Source organism: Xenopus laevis, chromosome 3S (genome assembly GCF_017654675.1).
Source record: "Xenopus laevis strain J_2021 chromosome 3S, Xenopus_laevis_v10.1, whole genome shotgun sequence".
NCBI lineage: Eukaryota > Metazoa > Chordata > Amphibia > Anura > Pipidae > Xenopus > Xenopus laevis.
Genome location: NC_054376.1, coordinates 78,355,107 through 78,374,690, shown reverse-complemented (window position 1 = coordinate 78,374,690; position 19,584 = coordinate 78,355,107). Strand labels below are relative to the sequence as shown.

Sequence of the window (19,584 nt, the reverse complement as noted above, 5' to 3'; positions counted from 1 at the left end):
AAAACCATTGCAATATTCTGTCAAATAACAGAAAACAGAAAAAAGAAAGAAGGGTACCTTGGGTGGTTTCATTCCAGTGTAAATCCCAGTAAAAACAATGTCTCTCTTTATCAGATCTTTTGTGAGCTTTCCAATTAGTTTATCTGCAAGCAAAACAGTAATTATACCATTTATGAATAATTAGATTTCCCTTGAAAATATGAAGGTCATTTGCTGAATTGTACTATGATAACAGTAGGCCTTTATATGTTCCAAAACACAGTATCCCTGCCAGGCAAAGATTGTTACTGGGAGCTAAAGGTGAGCATTTACTGGCGAGTTGTAGTCTGGACCCACCTTATGGAATTTTAAGAGCCCAGTTTTTCAGTAACATTTATGTAAATGCACAAAATTATTATTGGGGAGATGATTTTTACTAAAATTGTTGACAAGTACTAAAATTATTGTATTACTAATATTATTACTAATATTATTGTATGGTATAATCACCAAGCTTAACCCTTTTAAGTGCCATGTTCTCACTGCCGAGTGCCATGTTCTCACTGAAAACACATGGTATGGAAATATCACAGAGATACGACACAGAAATGGTTAAAATAGGCTTTTTAAGCAATAAATATATGTTATTTTTGTTTCTCTGAAGATGATATGAGAATCAGGGCAAGAATAATACTGCATGTTATTGCACACGTGGAATGCCACCAGCAGAGGTCACTTCTCCCTCACTGTTTCCGTTAAAAATCAGCGTCAGTCCAACAGGATCAGTGCAATTTGGCACAACAAAAACATATTTGGCCTTCTCATTAAATAGTCAAATGTTCTTCCAATTGGCAGTATATTATTTGGCATTCCCTGGGAAGAAGTCTACAGCAGTAACTATAGCTACAAAGAATGCCAATGATCTTTGCTTTTCATAAAGCACAGTCACGTTTTAAACTAAAATGTATGCTTCCTTGTTGTCATGTGAACACTTTGCAAGACAAAGATACATATTGGATATCCATCTGTTTAATACAAAAATACAGTATTATAATATTTAATGCTTATATGTCAAGGAGAAGAACTATTTAGCAATGTATTTTAGTATTTGATATTAAAGATAAATAACAGCTACAGTATATAACAACTGTATTAAATCCCCTTTATACACACATACAGTAAGCACACAAATCAGATCATTCATCTCTGAAGGAAAACTAAATGTCATGCAAAGTGGCCTTTACACAATCTCATATAGGTTGCTACCCCTTCATTCCTCAGCACCTCACTACATCTCTTCTCTTGTCTCTCTATATGTTCCAAATCCTCCGCTTCTCTCAGAGCAACAGCTTGGTTGCACCCCCCCCCCCCCCACAATACTAATGCTGTTTCCCGCATCAAACCTTTCTGTCTTTCTGCTCCTTATATTTGGAATGCCATTCCTGAATTTCTCTGGTGTGAATCCTCTCTCAATGTCTTCAGAGCTAAAATCAAAGCACTTGCATAACACCTGAACTGGGGTCTGGCACTTACTGTATATAGCAGTATCAGCCACTGTAACCTACAGCACTTAATATCCCCTGATTTGTGTAAGTTACTGTTACATTTAGACTGTAAACTCCACAGGATGGGGAACCCAGCATTTTGTCTCCTTGACACTAAGCACTGAATCTCTATAGTAAATGCACTTTATAATTTGAATGTATTTGTATTTACTATTGCAATTACCTCCTGTTTGTTTTTATAACTTAGTCCTGTTGTACAGTGCTTTGCCCTCAAGGAACACTATACAAATAAAAATAGACATACTTACTGTGTATACTTGATGTTATACATTATTAATTACACTGAATGATGGTATGTGTACACAACCAATTTAAACATGAATAATTTTACTATATATATATATATATATATATATATATATATATATATATATATATATATATATATATATATATATATATATATATATATATAGTCATATTTATGCAGTCTTTTTTTTTACACAGACCAGGAATGAATCTGTAACTTCTAATATCTTTATATTACACAGTATTGGCACCACCCTAAGTCCAAAATATTATTTTTTCTTGCTCAGATACCCATGATCATGAGTTGGGGCTTTGTCAAGGGGGGCAGCATTAAAGAAGGTACTGAGGAAATAGAAAAGTAGCATACAGTTTGTAAAGACAGATAATGTTGCTCAGTTATATAATAGATGTGAATCCGTATCTATTAGGCCAGTGGCAAACACACAGTGTTTTCTTGCTGTAGATGCGCCAATGGAGAAAAGTACAAATTGCTCCCATCCTGTCTTCTTGTAATCCACCCCTTGTGTTCACTGGTGGATTTATGCCCCGTCTTTTGACAAAGATTAAGGTCAAATGTAATCATGTCTAATATTGCCAAATCATGTAATGTTTTACTTGGATGGATTGCTACTCACCATTTTCAGAGAAGGCTTTAGCAGCAGCCATTTTACTTGATCTGCAAGCAAGAAAGAAAGAAAGAAATAGCATGTATATCAGTAGCAAAATAAGGCTTTTCAGTTTCTACAGACTTTCTACAGACCTATATAATGAACAGTTTAGTAATGTGTTTAGTCATGTGCGGATTTTCATTAGGGATAGGGAAGGCTAAGCCTTCACAAACCTGACTGATAATAAAGAATCAAGAGAAGAAGAAAAAAAAATGAAAAAAGGAAGTTTTACTTCCTTCCCCCCCCCTCAGTAAAAAGTAGAAGAACATGCATATCAAGTTAGAGAAACATGGAGTCAGAACAAAACAAAAAAAAAATGAGCAATGTTTCTGCAATCTCTGTGGCTATTGGGCTCATCAGTTCAGCTCAGGGTTAACCCTGCCATCTGCTTGTGTTCTCCTGTGCCCCCTGCCTGTCCATTTATGCAGTGTGGGGCTGATTCACTTGCTGCACTGGGGTCATTTCTCAGGGTCATTTTTCAACAGGGACCGTGGTCCTGAAATGGAGCCTTTCCCTGTGGGATGGATGGTCACCTTAATTTGTAGGTTTCTTCCAACATTTTGGCTATTATTTAACATTGATACATGGGGGGGGCTCTTTTATCAACACTGGGCAAATTTGCCCATGGGCAATTACCTATATCAACCAATCAGTGATTAGCTTTTTAAAGCTTTTTAAAGTTGAACAACGAATGCAGCAATTTGATTGGTTGCCATGGGTTACTGCCCATGGTCAAATTTGCCCAGTGTTGATAAATTACCCCCCAGTGAAGCTACTATTTGTATCTATAACTCTATAATAAGAGTCACAAATAAGTCTAACCTCACTGCTTTAGATGACTAAAAGTTTCTGCTGTCTGCTAGAGGCCTTGAAAGTAACATTACTGGATGGAAAAACTAAGCAAAGCCAAATAACCCAAATTTACCATATTTTTAACATATTTTTTTGCTAGCAAATTTAATGTGTAAATACACATTTACTATCATTAATCACCAAATGATTGTCAAAATGTTTGCAAACCTAGTCATAAAATAAGCATATCCAAGACAATAATTGAATGATGAATATGAGCAACAATGTAAAAGATCTAATATGTTGAGTGGGAGGCATGCCCATAGAAGCACAAGCTCAGGTCTGTATGACCATTGGCTGAACTGCTTTTCATTTTCATTAAACATCATCTCCTTTATAAAAACATTTTTGTAAATTATGATGGAATTATGAAGAAAAAACTGCACTGTGGGTAGAAAATCATGGCTAATTTCATCCGATTAGTGTACTTTGCATTACTTTATGCAGCTGCATATAATACAACATACATAAATGTCATCTTTATAATGGAAAAATGCATTATTGTTATTATTAATAAAACATTGCCCCTTTAAATGCAGAAAATTAATTTCTATACCTTGGAACTGGCTGTAGTTTTACTATGATAAGGTTAGACTTTGCTTTCTCCAGTGCCACAGAGGATATACTGATGTTATTAACTTTGATTATGTTCCAGTTTCTCTGATTTTTAATGTAACCTGGGAGATGGTGAATTGTTTTCCAGTTTACTGCTGGTAAAACTAAAGAAGATGGTGAGGAATCCATTAATACCTGAAAAAAATATACAAGAAGACATTAGTTGACTTTGGCTCTGATGTAAGAAAAGTATCTTAACTCAAAAAAAACATCATTCCACTGCAAAAACCTTACTACCATATATCATTGTTTTCAACTATTGTGCCAAAATCAGATCATGTTTCACATTCAAGCAGACATGATGATGATGATGGCTTTGAATGAGCATGACTGCTGAAAATCCCTGACAACAACTCTGACAACAACTAAGCCACCAAAACAAACAGCAAATAAAGTACATGTTGTTATATTTTCCATATATATTGAACAAAAGCCTGCTAGCATTAATGCATCATTGCAACAATCAACATGTTGATTCTTTTGTCTGATTCTGATATGTAATTATTCACAGGACAATTTCACTGAAAGCAGAAGCAATTGCATTTTATTTAACCTTTAGCTGCTATCAAGCCTAGCAATACGCTTTTTCCATGTACAGGTATGGGATGCGTTATCTGGAAACCGGTTATCCAGAAAGCTCTGAATTACGGAATGGCCGTCACCCATAGACTTCATTTTATCCAAATAATCCACATTTTTAAAAATGATTTTCTTTTTCTCTGTAATAATAAAACAGTACCTTATACTTGATCCCAACGAAGATATAATTAATCCTTATTGGAAGCAAAACCAGCCTATTGGGTTTATTTAATGTTTATATCATTTTCTAGTAGGCTTAAGGTAGGAAGGTCTAAATTACAGAAAGATCCGTTATCTGGAAAACCCCAGGTCCCGAGCATAAAAGGTCCCATACCTGTACCTGAATAAAAGCTAGATGTGTACAATATACCTTGCTGGAATTCTTCAACATATTGTGCAGCATTTTCATATATGATATGATATACAAACTTACCTTCACATTATGCAATGTGCCTTCAGATCCACTGAGAGAACTGTAATAAGTAAAGTCTTCCACACTCAACTGCAAATGAAGAAAAGAAGAGGCAAAATTAAGTAATTAGAAATTATCAGTGAATGGAACCTTTGAGTTCCGGGATCAGGATGTGCACCATTAAAATTCCCAGTCTACAACAATGATACATAGCTCTGCAGAGATGGGAAACCCATGTAGAGAAAAGCTCAACATGCATTTGGGCCTAGATACAATACCTAATAATGAAAACTAAAGGGATTGTTTGCCTTAAAATGAATTTTTAGTATGATGTAGATGGGGATATTCTGAGACATTTTGCATTTGGTTCTTATTATTTATTGTTTGTGTTTTTTTTGAGTTATTTAGGTTTTTATTCAGCAGCTGTCTAGTCAAAGTCAAGGTCAAAGTAAACTTTATTGTCATATCAGCAGTATACAAATACACAGTGAGATGAGACGACGTGGCTCCAGCTAGTACAAATCACAAAAAGGCACTTAGAATACAGTGACTAGTTTCAGTGTCTAGTTTCAATTTCAGCCATCTGGTTGCTAGGGTCCAAATTCCCCTAGCAACCATGCATTGATTTGAATAAGAGACTGGAACATGAATAGGAGAGGCCTAAATACAAAGAAGAAGAATAAAAAGTACCAATAACAATCAATTTGTAGCCTTACAGAGCATTTGATTTTTTTGAATGAATTAGAAAAAGATGGTAAATAATTCAAAAATGATAAAAAAAATCGAAACAGTTAATTGATTACACTCTGAGACTCCATATCTTTAGTTTAATTTCAATAGTTAGTTACCTCTATTTTTTATTCATAAAATGTAACTGTTGAAAATATTATGCATTCATAAACTGTACTATACACACTACTTTCAGATAGCACAACAACACATATGAAATAATTTACAGTGTGCAGGGCAGGGTGCAAAGTACTTTTTTGGACTTTCTCGCCCAGCTCCACACTTTGATCCTAGGACTCAGGTCTTCGTGCTTCAGGTGATACATAGAGAGATAGATAGAGAAATGATTGATAGATCCATAGATAGAGAGATTACATACCGTTTCCTGGAGGAACAGGATGACGGTTTTTGGTTCTGCTTCATCTGCTGGATCAAGCAGCCTATGAAATTCATGTTCTGAGGTTACATGCCCACCATGTACTGTTGGTTTAAATTCCAAAAAAGACCTGAAAATAAGAACAACTGTATTTTATTTGAGAAATAGTTGATAATAGAAAGGAAACAATCAATAAATGTTAAGCACAACAATCATTTTGTTATATTGTTTAGAGAATTCACTGCATAAAACATGGTACTGATTTTTTTCAATAAATCACTTATTTACACTAGCTCCCGAATGAGTGTGGTACGTTTTTTGGGTTTATATTTACTTTAACCAGCACCAGGGACAGCTGACCTACAGTATATAGTAAAGGGTACTGCTCCTCTCTTGTAAAATTGAACAGCACTGCATATCCTAGTTGTGCTCTATTAACTGTGTTATACACACTGTCACACTGTCTTTTTTATTCATTGTTGTACTCTTGTTTTGTAAACGTATGTACGTAAATGGTCTGGGACCTCTAATCTGGAAAGGTAGGGACCTGAGCTTTCCTGAACAAGGAGTCTATCTCAAATAACAAGTTCAATGCCTTAAGGCTACTGAAACATATTTAAAAAAAAAAACAGTATTCTTTTTCCATTAGCATGGGCTTATGCTGACTTCAGTAACATTAAGAACTATACTGTATATTATAGCAAAAAGTGTATCAGTGGAAAAGGAAGATTGTTTTTTTAAGTTGGACACTAGTAATCAAATATTCACCACAACAAGAATACATTTAAGCAATACTAAGCTTTTGCCTGTATCACAATATTCACAACACAACTTGTTGTTTAAAGTGTACACATTCTCATTTTTTTGTTGTTGATAGAAGAAACATCAAGTTCTGTATGATCCTTGGGACCTTGAAACAACCTTTTACCATTAAAGAGACAGGCCCTTGTTGGCAAAACAACATTTGTTGATCATGAACACAGCAAAGTTCTTGCTTTGCAAATATTTTTACCTCTCTTTTACTAATACTGTCTGCCCAGGTTTTCATGCTAGAAGAACACATACAGATAAAATGAGAAAATCACACGTCTACTGATGAAACTCAGAATTGACATCTCCTATCTAATGTGATGTGGGTACAATGACATTGCAAGGGTCATTGCAGTGAATTTTTCATTAAAATTAACTTTGCACCACCTTAACAAAAGTGGGAAATTGCATAATGATATGGTAGATGCCTACTGATTTATTGCATGGCCATCAAACTGAAGGGCACTTGTACTTAGTATTTGTATAAGAGGGATTATGGAGTGAGCCGTAAGTTTCCCATTGTAACATAAAAATAGCATTTATTATTATCTGCCTAACCAGCAACAATGCTGCCAGCAACAGACTGGTAAAAGTAAATAGAGGGATCATATTGAATGAAAAAGGGAAATGATAAAATCTGTGTTAGCACTCCATCATCCAACCAGGTGGCTCAAGGCAGATTTTATCATTTATTAAGATAACATTATTTTGACCGAGTGGGGTTATGCAGCACAGTAAAATGTAGGAGGTACTGCAGACCCCTAACCTTCACCAACTGCAAAGGGGTGGGGGACATTTTTAGTATATTTTGAGTAAAGCTACAGCAAATTTTGGACGTTATAAAATAATAATCTTTGTAACCTTCTTATCTTAGAACTGGTAGCAATATCACAGGACAGGACTCATAAAACAATACCTTGCACTGACTTTATTGACCTATTTACATGATAATTTCACAGGCTTACATCTTGGGGTCAATGACACATGACACCTTATAACTAGAAACCACAGTGATTAAATATTATACACAAGCAGAATGGAATAGCACAGTCTCTCCCTAAATGATCCAACAAGAATAGTCATTGTTTTGAATCTGATACATTATAAGTATAATTTACAACTGCAAGTGGTCACATTAAAATTGACCTATATATTGTGTATATTGAAGCTGTTCATTAAAGGTTTAAGGTCCAAACATAGTTCTTGCACTTCTATATAGTTAGTTGCCCTAAGTGCTATCCAGTTGGCTCTGATTGATTGTATGTAAATGTGCCTATTGATGCTGGGGAACCCTGAAGCTAGCACCACCTTAAATGTGGTTCCCAAAGTGAATTGTGTTTATAGCCTCAACAGACTTGTACCCATTATTTTGGCTCATCAGGCACAATTGCAACAGACAGAGCTTAGTCACAATGACACTTGCATTCTAGGGAAAAATACTGCTTTGTGTACCTATGCTAAATAGATCTGAAATTTTTACTTTTACCATAACTTGGGCCTGGGTAACTCAACGCTTTGTCCTGCTTTTTATGAAGCACTGTGCTCACACAAACCAAGGACACATATGTGCTATCTTACATCAACCAATGAATAGACAAAGCAAAGTCTTTTACTCCCCAACTTCCTGTTACAGTTAGAATCTGCATTATTTCCTGTCAGGTGGTCAGTGAGTGACAAAATAATGTCTCAAGAGAAAATATGTAAAGGGTAATATATATTTACCAGTTTAGTAATATTCTTAAAAGACCACTTATTAAAAGGAATTGGTCAGTGTTGAAAAAAAACTGGGTGAATATATAAACTGTGCAAAATAAAAACTGTTAGTTCTATATAGTTAGTTCCCAAAACGCATTAGGGTTATACCCATCTGCGGCCTGCTGCAATAAATCTTAGGCATACATATTAGTTTCCACTGATGACTTGAGGGGGGCCACATGGGTCAAAACTGTTTGTTTTTTTATCTGAGCTGCATGTAAAGGATCAAAAGAAAACTCGCTGAACAATTATTTCCTATGTAGAATACTGGTTCCAATTAAGCCTTACGCACCTGAAGCTCTACCTTTGTCCATAGAAGGCAGATCAATGTGAGAAAGTCAAGCCAGGCACTAGCAGCTTAACTGCAAAAGTTTTAATCGCACAACATGTGTCGAGCAAAGCCCTTTTTCAAGTGTTTCCCACAAAGTATCAGAACATACTTTGTGGGAAACACTTGAAAAAGGGCTTTTGCCTGTTTGTTTAAAACTTTTGCAGTTAACCTGAGAGTGCCTGGCTTAACTTTCTCATATTGAACAAGTATGTCCCATGTGGCCCCCCTTTTAAGTCACTAACTAACTCAGAGTGAGAGAGCTGGAAAGCAGGAAGTAGTGTTCTGGCTATTATGGGAGACATCCAGTCACTCCAGCCTTTATACATTACATTTTAGGCTAACTAGAAATATTTTTTACTTTGTGCAGCCTATTTACCCAGGTTTTATTTTTACACTGAACTGTTCCTTTAAGATATACAGACATTTTTCTATTGGCTGTATAAGTATATGCTGTTTTCATGTAAAAGGACCCTTGTATTAATAGAAACAATGCAACAAATGGATCCTTTGTACAATGTTTAGAGTAACTATCTATTTACCGCTGATTAGACTGTCTCACCAAGCATCTTGTAACATGAAAGAATTCTGTAGCCACCTGTACAGCATGAAATGACTTGGCTCTGCCTTTGAAATGCCTTTCTGCAGTCAGACGCTTTACTAGAAAAGCCAACAAGCTGTACTTCATATGCAGCCAGACCATATCCTTCATGCTAATGGTACCCAGGTGCTTTTACTACTGCTACTCTATAGCACATAACAGCAGTACAGATGCTAATGCTACTGAGTGAGAAGTGTCATATGAAGCATAGGCTACTCAAGTGGCATTTTCTAGCTAGTTGTATTGCAGAGAATGAATGAAACCACACATCTGAGAAAATATAAATGATATATGGGCATTGGATCCATTATCCAGAAACCCGTTATCCAGAAAGCTTCAAATTACGAAAAGGCTGTCTCCCATAGACTCAATTTTATCAAAATAATCCTTTTTCTCTGTAATAATAAAACAGTACCTTGTACTTGATCCCAACTGAGATATAATTATTCCTTATTGGAAGCAAAACCAGTCTTTTGGGTTTATTTAATGTTTACATGATTTTCTAGTAGACTTAAGGTGTACAGATCCAAATTATGAAAGATCCGTTTTAGGAAAACCCCAGGTCCCAGGCATAACGAAAACCAGTCCCATACTTGTACTATCAATGTGATCAGGCCCACCAGTATCAAGAAATGCACAAGCAGGAAATGGTAATCCATTCTTCATTATTTAAGGATACCTAGATTAGACTTTTCTCTCATTAATGAAAATAGTGAAGTTCAAAAATGAATACTTTTATGCTGTCTATTCTAAATGTATTGTACATATGGGACCACAAAATAATATTCTAAATAAACCAATCACAGTTTTCAAAATGATTAAATGCATAAACTGGCATATGTGTAAGGGGCCGATTCACAAACTTCGAGTGAAGGATTCGAAGTAAAAAAACTTCGAATTTCAACGTTTTTTTTGGGCTACTTCGACCTTCGACTACGACTTCGACTTCGAATCGAAGGATTTGAACTAAAAATCTTTTGACTATTCGACCATTCGATAGTCGAAGTACTGTCTCTTTAAAAAAACTTCGACCCCCTAGTTCGCCATCTAAAATCTACCAAACCCAATGTTAGCCTATGGGGAAGGTCCCCATAGGCTTGCCTGACTTTTTTTGATCGAAGGATATTCCTTCGATCGTTGGATTTAAATAATTTGAATCGTTCGATTCGAAGGATTTAATCGTTCGATCGAAGGAATAATCCTTTGATCGTACGATCGTACTATCTGCGCTAAATCCTTCGACTTCTATATTCGAAGTCAAAGGATTTCAATTCCCAGTCGAATATCGAGGGTTAATTATCCCTCGATATTCGACCCTTAGTGAATCAGCCCCTAAGTGTTGGATTGTTTTCATTTGCACACAAATGGGAGAACTAAAGCCTAACTAAATAATTAGGCTAGAAATGTTGTACATTAAGTTTTTAAGTCAACTTACAAAATGTACCAGATGTCCAGGCTTTAAAATATATTTTACCAAGCGGTTTGTACCAGCCCAAGGCAACCACAGCCCTTTAGCAGGGAAGATCTGTGTCTCCAAAGATGCCCCAGTAGCTCCCCATTTTCTTTTCAGCTGATTTACTGCACATGCTCTGTGCTGCTGTCACTTACTGAACTTAGGGACCCACTCACAATATACAGTACACATAGAATATAAATGTCACTATATAAGGCTGATTAGTAATTAATATAGATAATTACAACATGGCAGCACAGAGACCAGTGCAATTCACATCAGAATTTAATAATCAGTCCTGTAACATCATCTTATATTACAGACAAACTGCGTTTTCTGCTCGATCATTTTCAACAACCTCCAAGTTTAGCTTCTCAACAGCTGCTCAGAGCCCACTGAGCATGTGAGTGTCGAAGACACTTTCCAAGATGGTGACCCCCTGTGATAAATTCGAAGTCCTGGATCATTGCTGCTATTGAGAAGCGGAAACTTTAGGCTGGTGCAATAAGTTCAGTATATAAAATATGGCATTTTTAGCCATATTCATTTTTAGGGTTTTGTTCTCTTTTAAATACATGCTAACAGGGTCGGACTGGGAGGCATGGGGCCCACCGGGGCTACTGCCCCAGGGCCCCCTCCAGCCGCCACTGCCGCTCCGGAGTGCTGCAGGCGGCTAGTGCGCATGCGCGCAGCGCCGCGTTTGTGCGCATGCGCGCGGCGCCGCGTTTGTGCGCATGCGCAGCCCTTCTAGTCTACCGCGACCCCAAACAAAGTGGGGTCGCGCCGCCCCACTAAGTAGCGGAACTGGGCCGGCGGGGCCCACAAGAGCCCGGGGCCCACCGGGGTTTTTCCCGGTGTCCCGCCGGCCCAGTCCGACACTGCATGCTAATCTCTTTAATGTATGTATTTTCGTTTGAATGACTATTTATAGAGTTTGAGGAAAACAATGACTTATTTGTCCTATAAACCAAGATATGAGCTAAGTGTACAAACAAATGTATGTGTACTGTAAATAACAGAGCATCTACACATCAGTAGATATAGACCTACATGCTGGCAAAATCTGGTTTACTTACAGGACTACAGCACTTTACTAGTTTGTAATTTAAATGTTCGTTGCAGTGGCAAGCATTCTGAAAATTGAGTACTAATGCAAATGTGCATTTAGATATCAGGGTGTTATTTACTGGGGTTCACACTGGTGTTGATGCACTTAAAGGGGTAGTTCACCTTCAAGTCCAATTGTAAGCAACTTTTCAATTGGCCTTCATTATTTATTTTTTAATTTTTTTTTTAATTTTTTGCCTTCTTCTTCTTCTTCTTCAGACTCTTTCCAGATTTTAAATGGGTGTCACTGACCCCATCTAAAACAAATGCTCAGTAAGGCTACACATAACGGGGCCGATTCACTAACTTCGAGTGAAGGATTCGAAGTAAAAAAACTTCGAATTTCGAAGTGTTTTTTGGGCTACTTCGACCATCGAATGGGCTACTTCGACCTTCGACTACGACTTCGAATCGAAGGATTCGAACTAAAAATCGTCCGACTAGTCGACTATTCGATAGTCGAAGTAAGAGTCTCTTTAAGAAAAAACTTCGACCCCCTAGTTCGCCATCTAAAAGCTACCGAAGTCAATGTTAGCCTATGGGAAAGGTCCCCATAGGCTTTCCTACGTTTTTTTGGTCGAAGGATAATCCTTCGATCGTTGGATTAAAATCCTTCGATTCGAAGGATTTAATCGCTCGATCTAAGGATTATTCTATTATACTATTTGCGCTAAAATCCTTCGGCTTCGATATTCGAAGTCGAAGGATTTTAATTCCCAGTCGAATATCGAGGGTTAATTAACCCTCGATATTCGACTCTTGGTGAATCTGCCCCATCTTGTTATTGCTACTTTTTATTACTCATCTTTCAATCCAGGCCTCTGCCTTTCATACTTCAGTCTTTTGTTCAAATCAGTGCATGGTTGCTAGGGTAATTTGGACCATAGCAACCAGATTGTGGAAACTGCAATCTGGAGAGCTGCTGAATAAAAAGCTTATTAACTCAAAAAAAACACATATAATAAAAAATGAAAACCAATTGCAAATTGTCTCAGAATATCACTCTCTACATCATACTAAAAGTTGAAACACTGAAAGTCTGGCGAGGCAGACTTTGGAAATAGAGTGCAGCCACGCAATTTCAATGCCTGCGTTATATGCTCAACAACACTTGAATTCCGGGAAATTAATTCCAATGAACTGTATAAAAAATGGTAATTAAGTCTCAAACTGCTCACTGTGTCAGGGTAAGTGTATGAGCCCTATACTGTGTGATGAGTAGCAGAAAACTAGGGGGTGATTGATAAAAGAGGAACACTTTTAACAGAAAAAGAGTAAGCATTGCTTTTGCAAGCTGTATTATTGCTGCCACAGCCTTTCCGTCACCTAATGTGCTACTTGATTCAGGACAAACTACATTCTCCATAATACCCTTTCCTGAAAAGAAAATTATGGTTAGAAAGCTGTCACAGCAGCAAAATATGTGACACCCTCTGGCAAAATTCACATTCCACTGCATAACAAATCTATCTTCACATACCCAATTTAAACCTCTGCTCTTGCAATGAATCAATAACTAACACTGTCTGCAGACCTTCTGCTCCACATCACTTGTGATACATTGTTGAAGTTATAAAAAAAATGTTGTAAAACTACCTATTACCCTAATTGTACATGGGTTGGTTTATCGCTGGTGTATGCGCTACCTTTCACTCACTAGATGTGTGTGCACTGGAAGGCATGGGGTCAGCCAGTCATTTCAATGCAAAAATGCTAAAGTATGCTGATCCAGTTCCTGTCATCACATACACATTCAGTAGCGGAAAGGAGAATATGACCCATGTGCCATTTACTTTTTAGTTTAAAGGTAACAGCATCCACCCTTAATTTGTTTTACATTGGCCTATCTATTGCTTTAGTCCCGCCTAAGTGGGGACAGATTCACACTTGGGAAACCTACCCCTTAGCGGGATAAAATAAATCTAATGAATCCAACAAACTATGTTTAGTTTCCCTTTAATTTCTTCTATAAACTTTCACTAAAACATACAGACATTGGTTTTCTGCACAGAGTTGTCTTTGCTCGACTGAGAAGAATAAAAGCTCATCTCAGTAAAGCAAAATGCATCCTTGGAGTTACCATTCTCTAAATCATGACTGAGCAAGACATAGTAATGACCTTGGTTTGCTTAGCTAATAAAGATACAGAAAATAAATGTTGCTTTTAGTTTATTGTTACTACATGCTGCAATGTTCCTTTAATAGTCATTTCCATAATTTTATATCAAATATCCTATATTTGACTTTAAGCAATGATTTAATAAGCTTAAAAAAAACCCTTTCATGGCATTTTCCTACCTTTCCGTTGACCAAAGCAGTACAGGTACATGACTCATAGGCATTACTGCAGGAATAAAGGCGCAGAACAGGCAGAGAAGAAACCAAGAAGTCAGCAACATATTTGCAAACAGGCAGCACACAACTATGTGTGTATTTCACCCTGCTCGTCTGCTGTTCTCAGGGCTAAAGGAAAATCTAGTCCAGCCAGAAGCACCTGGTTTCACCCAAAACTGTTTTGTTTTATATAAACAAAGAGTTTGAGCATGTGATAACTAAAACATTGTCTATAGGTGAATTGTAATAGGCTGTAAGGAAGAAGGTTCTGTAAGAAATTATATGTGTCTTATGGGCAGATTTATCAATGGTCGAAGTGAAAATCGGAATTTTCGAATTTCAAGTTTTTTATGACCAAAACTTTTGAAATTTATCATACACTGGCCCTTTAAGAATTAGAATTCGACTATTCGCCACCTTAAACCTTGCGAATTGCTGTTTTAGCCTCTGGAGGACGTCCTGGGATCAATTTGGAGTTGTTTGCAGCTTTCCTGACATTCAGGATTTTTCTGAGAAAAAACTCGAATCTATTTTGATTCGAATTCGATTCGAGTTTGCGGGTTGATCCTATTCACCCGGGTTCAAACTATTTGAATTTTTTATTAAATTGCAGTTGATCGAATTTCGAGTTCATGGGAGTTTTAAATAACTCCCATGAACTTGAAATTTAACCCTTGAAATATCTGGCCCTTAATGTGGATGCCAAAGAAAAGCCGGTGTAGTTTTAATAATATATTAATATATATATATATATATATATATATTGCATTCCACCATTGGCTCAATATATATATATATATATATATATATATATATATATATATCCCTAATCCTAAAACTACAAATACCATGTTATTTATTAAAAATCTAAATATAAAAAGCACAAAAAAAGACAACAAAAACCTGTAATTCCTTACATTTTTCATGCAATTACAGATATGGGAGCTGTTATCCAGAATGCTAGGGACATGGGGTTTTTCCGGATATCAAATCTTTCTGTAATTTGGATCTTCATACCTGAAGTCTACTAGAAAATCATGTAAACATTAAATGAACCCAATAGACTGGGTTTGCTTTCAATAAGGATTAATTATATCTTAGTTTGGATCAAGTACAAGGTACTGAAAGCATTTTTTAAATATGTGTATTATTTGGATAAAATGGAGTCTATGGTAGACAGCCTTTTCATAATTCTGAGCTTTCTGAATTATGGGTTTCCGGATAACAGATCCCATACCTGTAATAGCAAACACCCCCTGAAAACCTCTAAAACCTAGAGACAAAGAATGGCACAACTGGATAAGGACAGTTCACATTGACTTCTATACTATGTTGACAGCTTTTAGAAAGCAAACTTTTGTATTCAAGTTTTTCGTGGATTCAACGCTTAATAAATAAAAAAAATTTCATGGTTTAGAGTAATCTGAAAAAACACAATTTTTAGAGCTAAAAAATACTTGGTAAAACGAAAAAAAAATGAATGTTAGTAAATCGGCCCCTTTGTGTCCAGCAATCTGATTTCATTTCAATGAACAGACATGATAGTTAATATAAAAAATGATACTTACAGATATCTGCTTAGAGATATTTGGAGTAACACATTTGCCTACAGTACAGTATACACTGTGAGATACACTGTGAGATTACTTGAGAGTATCTTAAACCTGAGGGTTTACCAATCATTTTATTTTACACAGGTGCTCAGAGATTAAAGGTTTCATTAACAAAGTGGAGCCCTAAGAGATACATAACAGTAGCCCTTACACCCCATTCACACCCATTCAGACTTCAAGGGGCAGAGTCAAAATCCGAATAAAAAAATAGACCAACCGAAATTAAAAATATCAAAGTTTTTTTTTCCTGGTGAATAGGCCATTTTAGTTTGAATTTGAATTATACGAATCGAAGTTACATCGTATTCGATTGAATTAGATTAGAAGTTTTTTCTAAAAAAAACTTTGATAAATATATGATAATTTATGATAAATTTTGAATATTCAAATTTTCTAATTGTTTTCAAATTCTAATCAAATTTGGACTATTCCCTAGTCGAAGTATACAAAAAATATCTCAAAATTTGAATTTTTTTAATTAGAATTTTCATTTCGACCCTTGATAAATCTGCCCCTTTTAAATGTCTATGCCTTTAGGCAAAACATGCAAGACAGGGTGCAAAATGAAAACAACATGAAGGCATAGTGCTTTAAGCACATATTTTGCACTTTGTATCCTGCCCAGCAATTTTTAAATGGGGTCTGTGATATTACTATTCACATCAGATGGCCTTGTCTCCTTATCTGCCGCCAAAGCTCCAATAGACACAGTTATAGGTGTGATTCATGGCATACTTTGTTTCACCTCAACCAGAACAAGTCACATTGGGTCACCTAGTCACTTAGGGGCACCAAACGCGCACCAAAAATGTATTATTTGACAAGGATAAGTCAAGGTTTTTTTCCGGAGGAAATCTTGATTCAAAATTTATTCAAATTTGATTCGAGATTTTATTTGATCAAAATTTTTCATAAATAACATACCATTCGAATTGAGAATAAAATGTAATTTATTAGCATTTTAAAAAATTTACATAACTCTAAAATTCAACCTTTGATAAATAACCCTCCAAGTGCGACAATAGTCTAAACATCCCAGACATTAGGTTTTTAAATTTCCAGGGGCAGACGCATGCGCAATAGAATGAAATAGCCAACTTTTTCATTAAAATCCGGCTTTCCGCTCTACTGCGCATGCGCAACTGCGAGAAGACCAGAAGAAGCAGGAAGAGGATCTCTCCATGGTGGTCGCTAGAAGAACCCCGGACCGGTGCAGTTTTCTGCTGTTAGGACTGTCAGGTAAGTAAAAGTAGTAACTTGGGGGTGCCTAAGTTTCTAAAAGTTCTAAATTTTCAGCCGGAGATTCAGAAATGCAAATATAAGCCAACACGAGTGGTTTTGGGCACTTCTCTTTTAGCTAAAGTATGTCAGCTTTGAAAAGGCCACATGCAATATACAGTAGCATATTTAGCAAAATTAGTCAAAGGGTACCACAGATATCAGTGCACTGACTACTGTTTTTTGCCAAAAGGGAAATTACACTAGTTTATCTAAAATGACATTTTGATTTCAGGTATGAGTCGTGCCATTTATTCTGATGACCATGTCCTTTTAAAAAGGCATTTTTCCATTTCTATGAAGGATGAATACATTCAGACTCTACAATCAATATTGCAGAAAATAAGTTTTTTCTTTTTCTTTTTTTCTTTTTGGTTTTGGTAAATGACTTTTACTCCATCATCAATCTTTCACTAAATCCATTCATAAAAAAGTCGTTTTGTACCTTATAATTTGCTTATTTTCGGCATTTACTTTTAATTCCCCTCAGATCTCTGTATGAAACATGTAATTACCATGAAGGATAATGCTTTCTTTGATTTAAGCACAACTCTCCTTATTTTTTAATGTGAATTTTGGTCTCTATGTTAATGAAGATAAATCTAAAATAGCACACTAATAGGGAAATATCTTGTATTCTCATATAAAAAAGCTGTTAGAACTTAGTGAGAGCCCTTGCCTTTAGTTACTCCATACATCTGAAAATAAAATACAGTATTAATGACCAAATGTTTTTTTTTTACAGTTCTGTAATATGGTCTTTGGTTTATTTGTGGGCCCTAAGTGCTGGGAGCCACAGTACTTTTCTATGGTGGGGTCACGTGTGAATTTATGTTTGTGGTTGCTGGGAGTCACAATACCATATTATACTGGGAGTCATAGTGTCAAATATGCTGTTTATACTGGGAGTTACACTTCTATTCTATTTTGGATGCCATAGGGTCAGTTTATGTTATAACAGTCATATCACTGTTCTATGATGGAAGTCACAAAACTGTTCTATGCTGGGGTTTTGAGTGGGGTCATAATGGCATTTAGGGCAGATTTATCACGGGTTGAATTGAAAATTAGAATTTTTGATTTTTTTTATGGTCAAAACTGTCAAATTCAACTAGGCAGTTACCCAAACTCGATTTGAGTTTTTTAAAAAAATTTAATTACATTTTCGGGATTTATCATACTCTTTATCATACTTTGTTATTACAACAAATATAATGTTGTAATAAAGGAGTAATGAAGGGCTAAGAAAGTGTAGGATTGGGTATCTATTAATTTCCATAAATGGTCTATGCAATCTTGCTTTGGGATTGGACTAAACAATGCAGCAATATGGACACCACCAATTTTAACTCCTTATTACCACCTATGCCAACATGCATGGACCGAATCAAGTTAAAGGGGCACTGAAATTAAAAAAAAACAAGCATCCAATTTATCTTTGATCTTAAATCATCTTTTTAACATGTATTTATCTGATGTATTAGATAAATATTCTATCTTGGTGACACAAGTAGAGAAATAATTAATAATTATAATGATAAGTGAAACAGATTAGTTACACACTACCACTGCAGTTTAATAAATCTATTTAATTACAGTGATGGTTCTCATTTAAAGGATTTAATAAACCATAATAAAAATAAAACCTATGTTTACTATAGCCTTAGTAGCTGCTTACTGTCATTATTTAGGTATGTGCATGTTCTACACTACTGTATGTCCCTGTAGTGTCAGTGTGAAGTGTCAACATGTGCTTTGAACCAACAGTAGTGATTGAACTTGCTGCTCTCTCCAGTACTAATAAATGTGCTACACTGGTGAAATGCTTTAGTTTATTACGGTATAAATTATAGTATATTTAGGACACCATGTGCCTTTCCACAGGAAATGGTGGAATAAACATAAGTAGGAATCAACTACACTTTCTTTGTGTTTCATTTTTTGTGTGCTGTTTGTCCTTTATGTTCTCCCAAGGAGAACCAGTTTAGCAGTAGTCTAGTATTACTAGGGGTGTGAGAGTTCTTTGTAAAGAACATCAGCCTATGAAGTCAAACTCCTATCTATTACTGATTGTACTGTGATTTTGAGTTTAAATAGATTAGAGTAGCCTTGTTTATTTTTGTCTTTGTTATGCTCTTGTTTCTGATAATACTGTACTTTGTTAAGATGACAAGCCACAGAACAGATAAAATACCCTTAAGATTTCAATGTATTCTGCTGGCAAAAAGTTGCTATGAAAAAAAAGTCAAAGCACAAAAAGTTGCTAAAAAAAAAAACGCCT

The 19,584-nt window shown here is 35.9% G+C and overlaps 1 protein-coding gene across 1 annotated transcript in view; it reads right to left on the bottom strand.

The window, feature by feature from the left end:
* The window catches only part of atp6ap1.1.S (ATPase, H+ transporting, lysosomal accessory protein 1, gene 1 S homeolog), a 37,610-nt gene extending 23,085 nt beyond the window's left edge, over positions 1–14,525 (bottom strand). Inside the window, 7 exon segments of the mRNA NM_001094789.1 lie at positions 58–143; positions 2,429–2,469; positions 3,870–4,063; positions 4,941–5,009; positions 6,028–6,145; positions 6,148–6,154; positions 14,377–14,525. Of these exon segments, the coding sequence (NP_001088258.1) occupies positions 58–143; positions 2,429–2,469; positions 3,870–4,063; positions 4,941–5,009; positions 6,028–6,145; positions 6,148–6,154; positions 14,377–14,407 (546 nt within the window). The 5' untranslated portion in view covers positions 14,408–14,525.
* Positions 14,526–19,584: the final 5,059 nt, after the last annotated feature.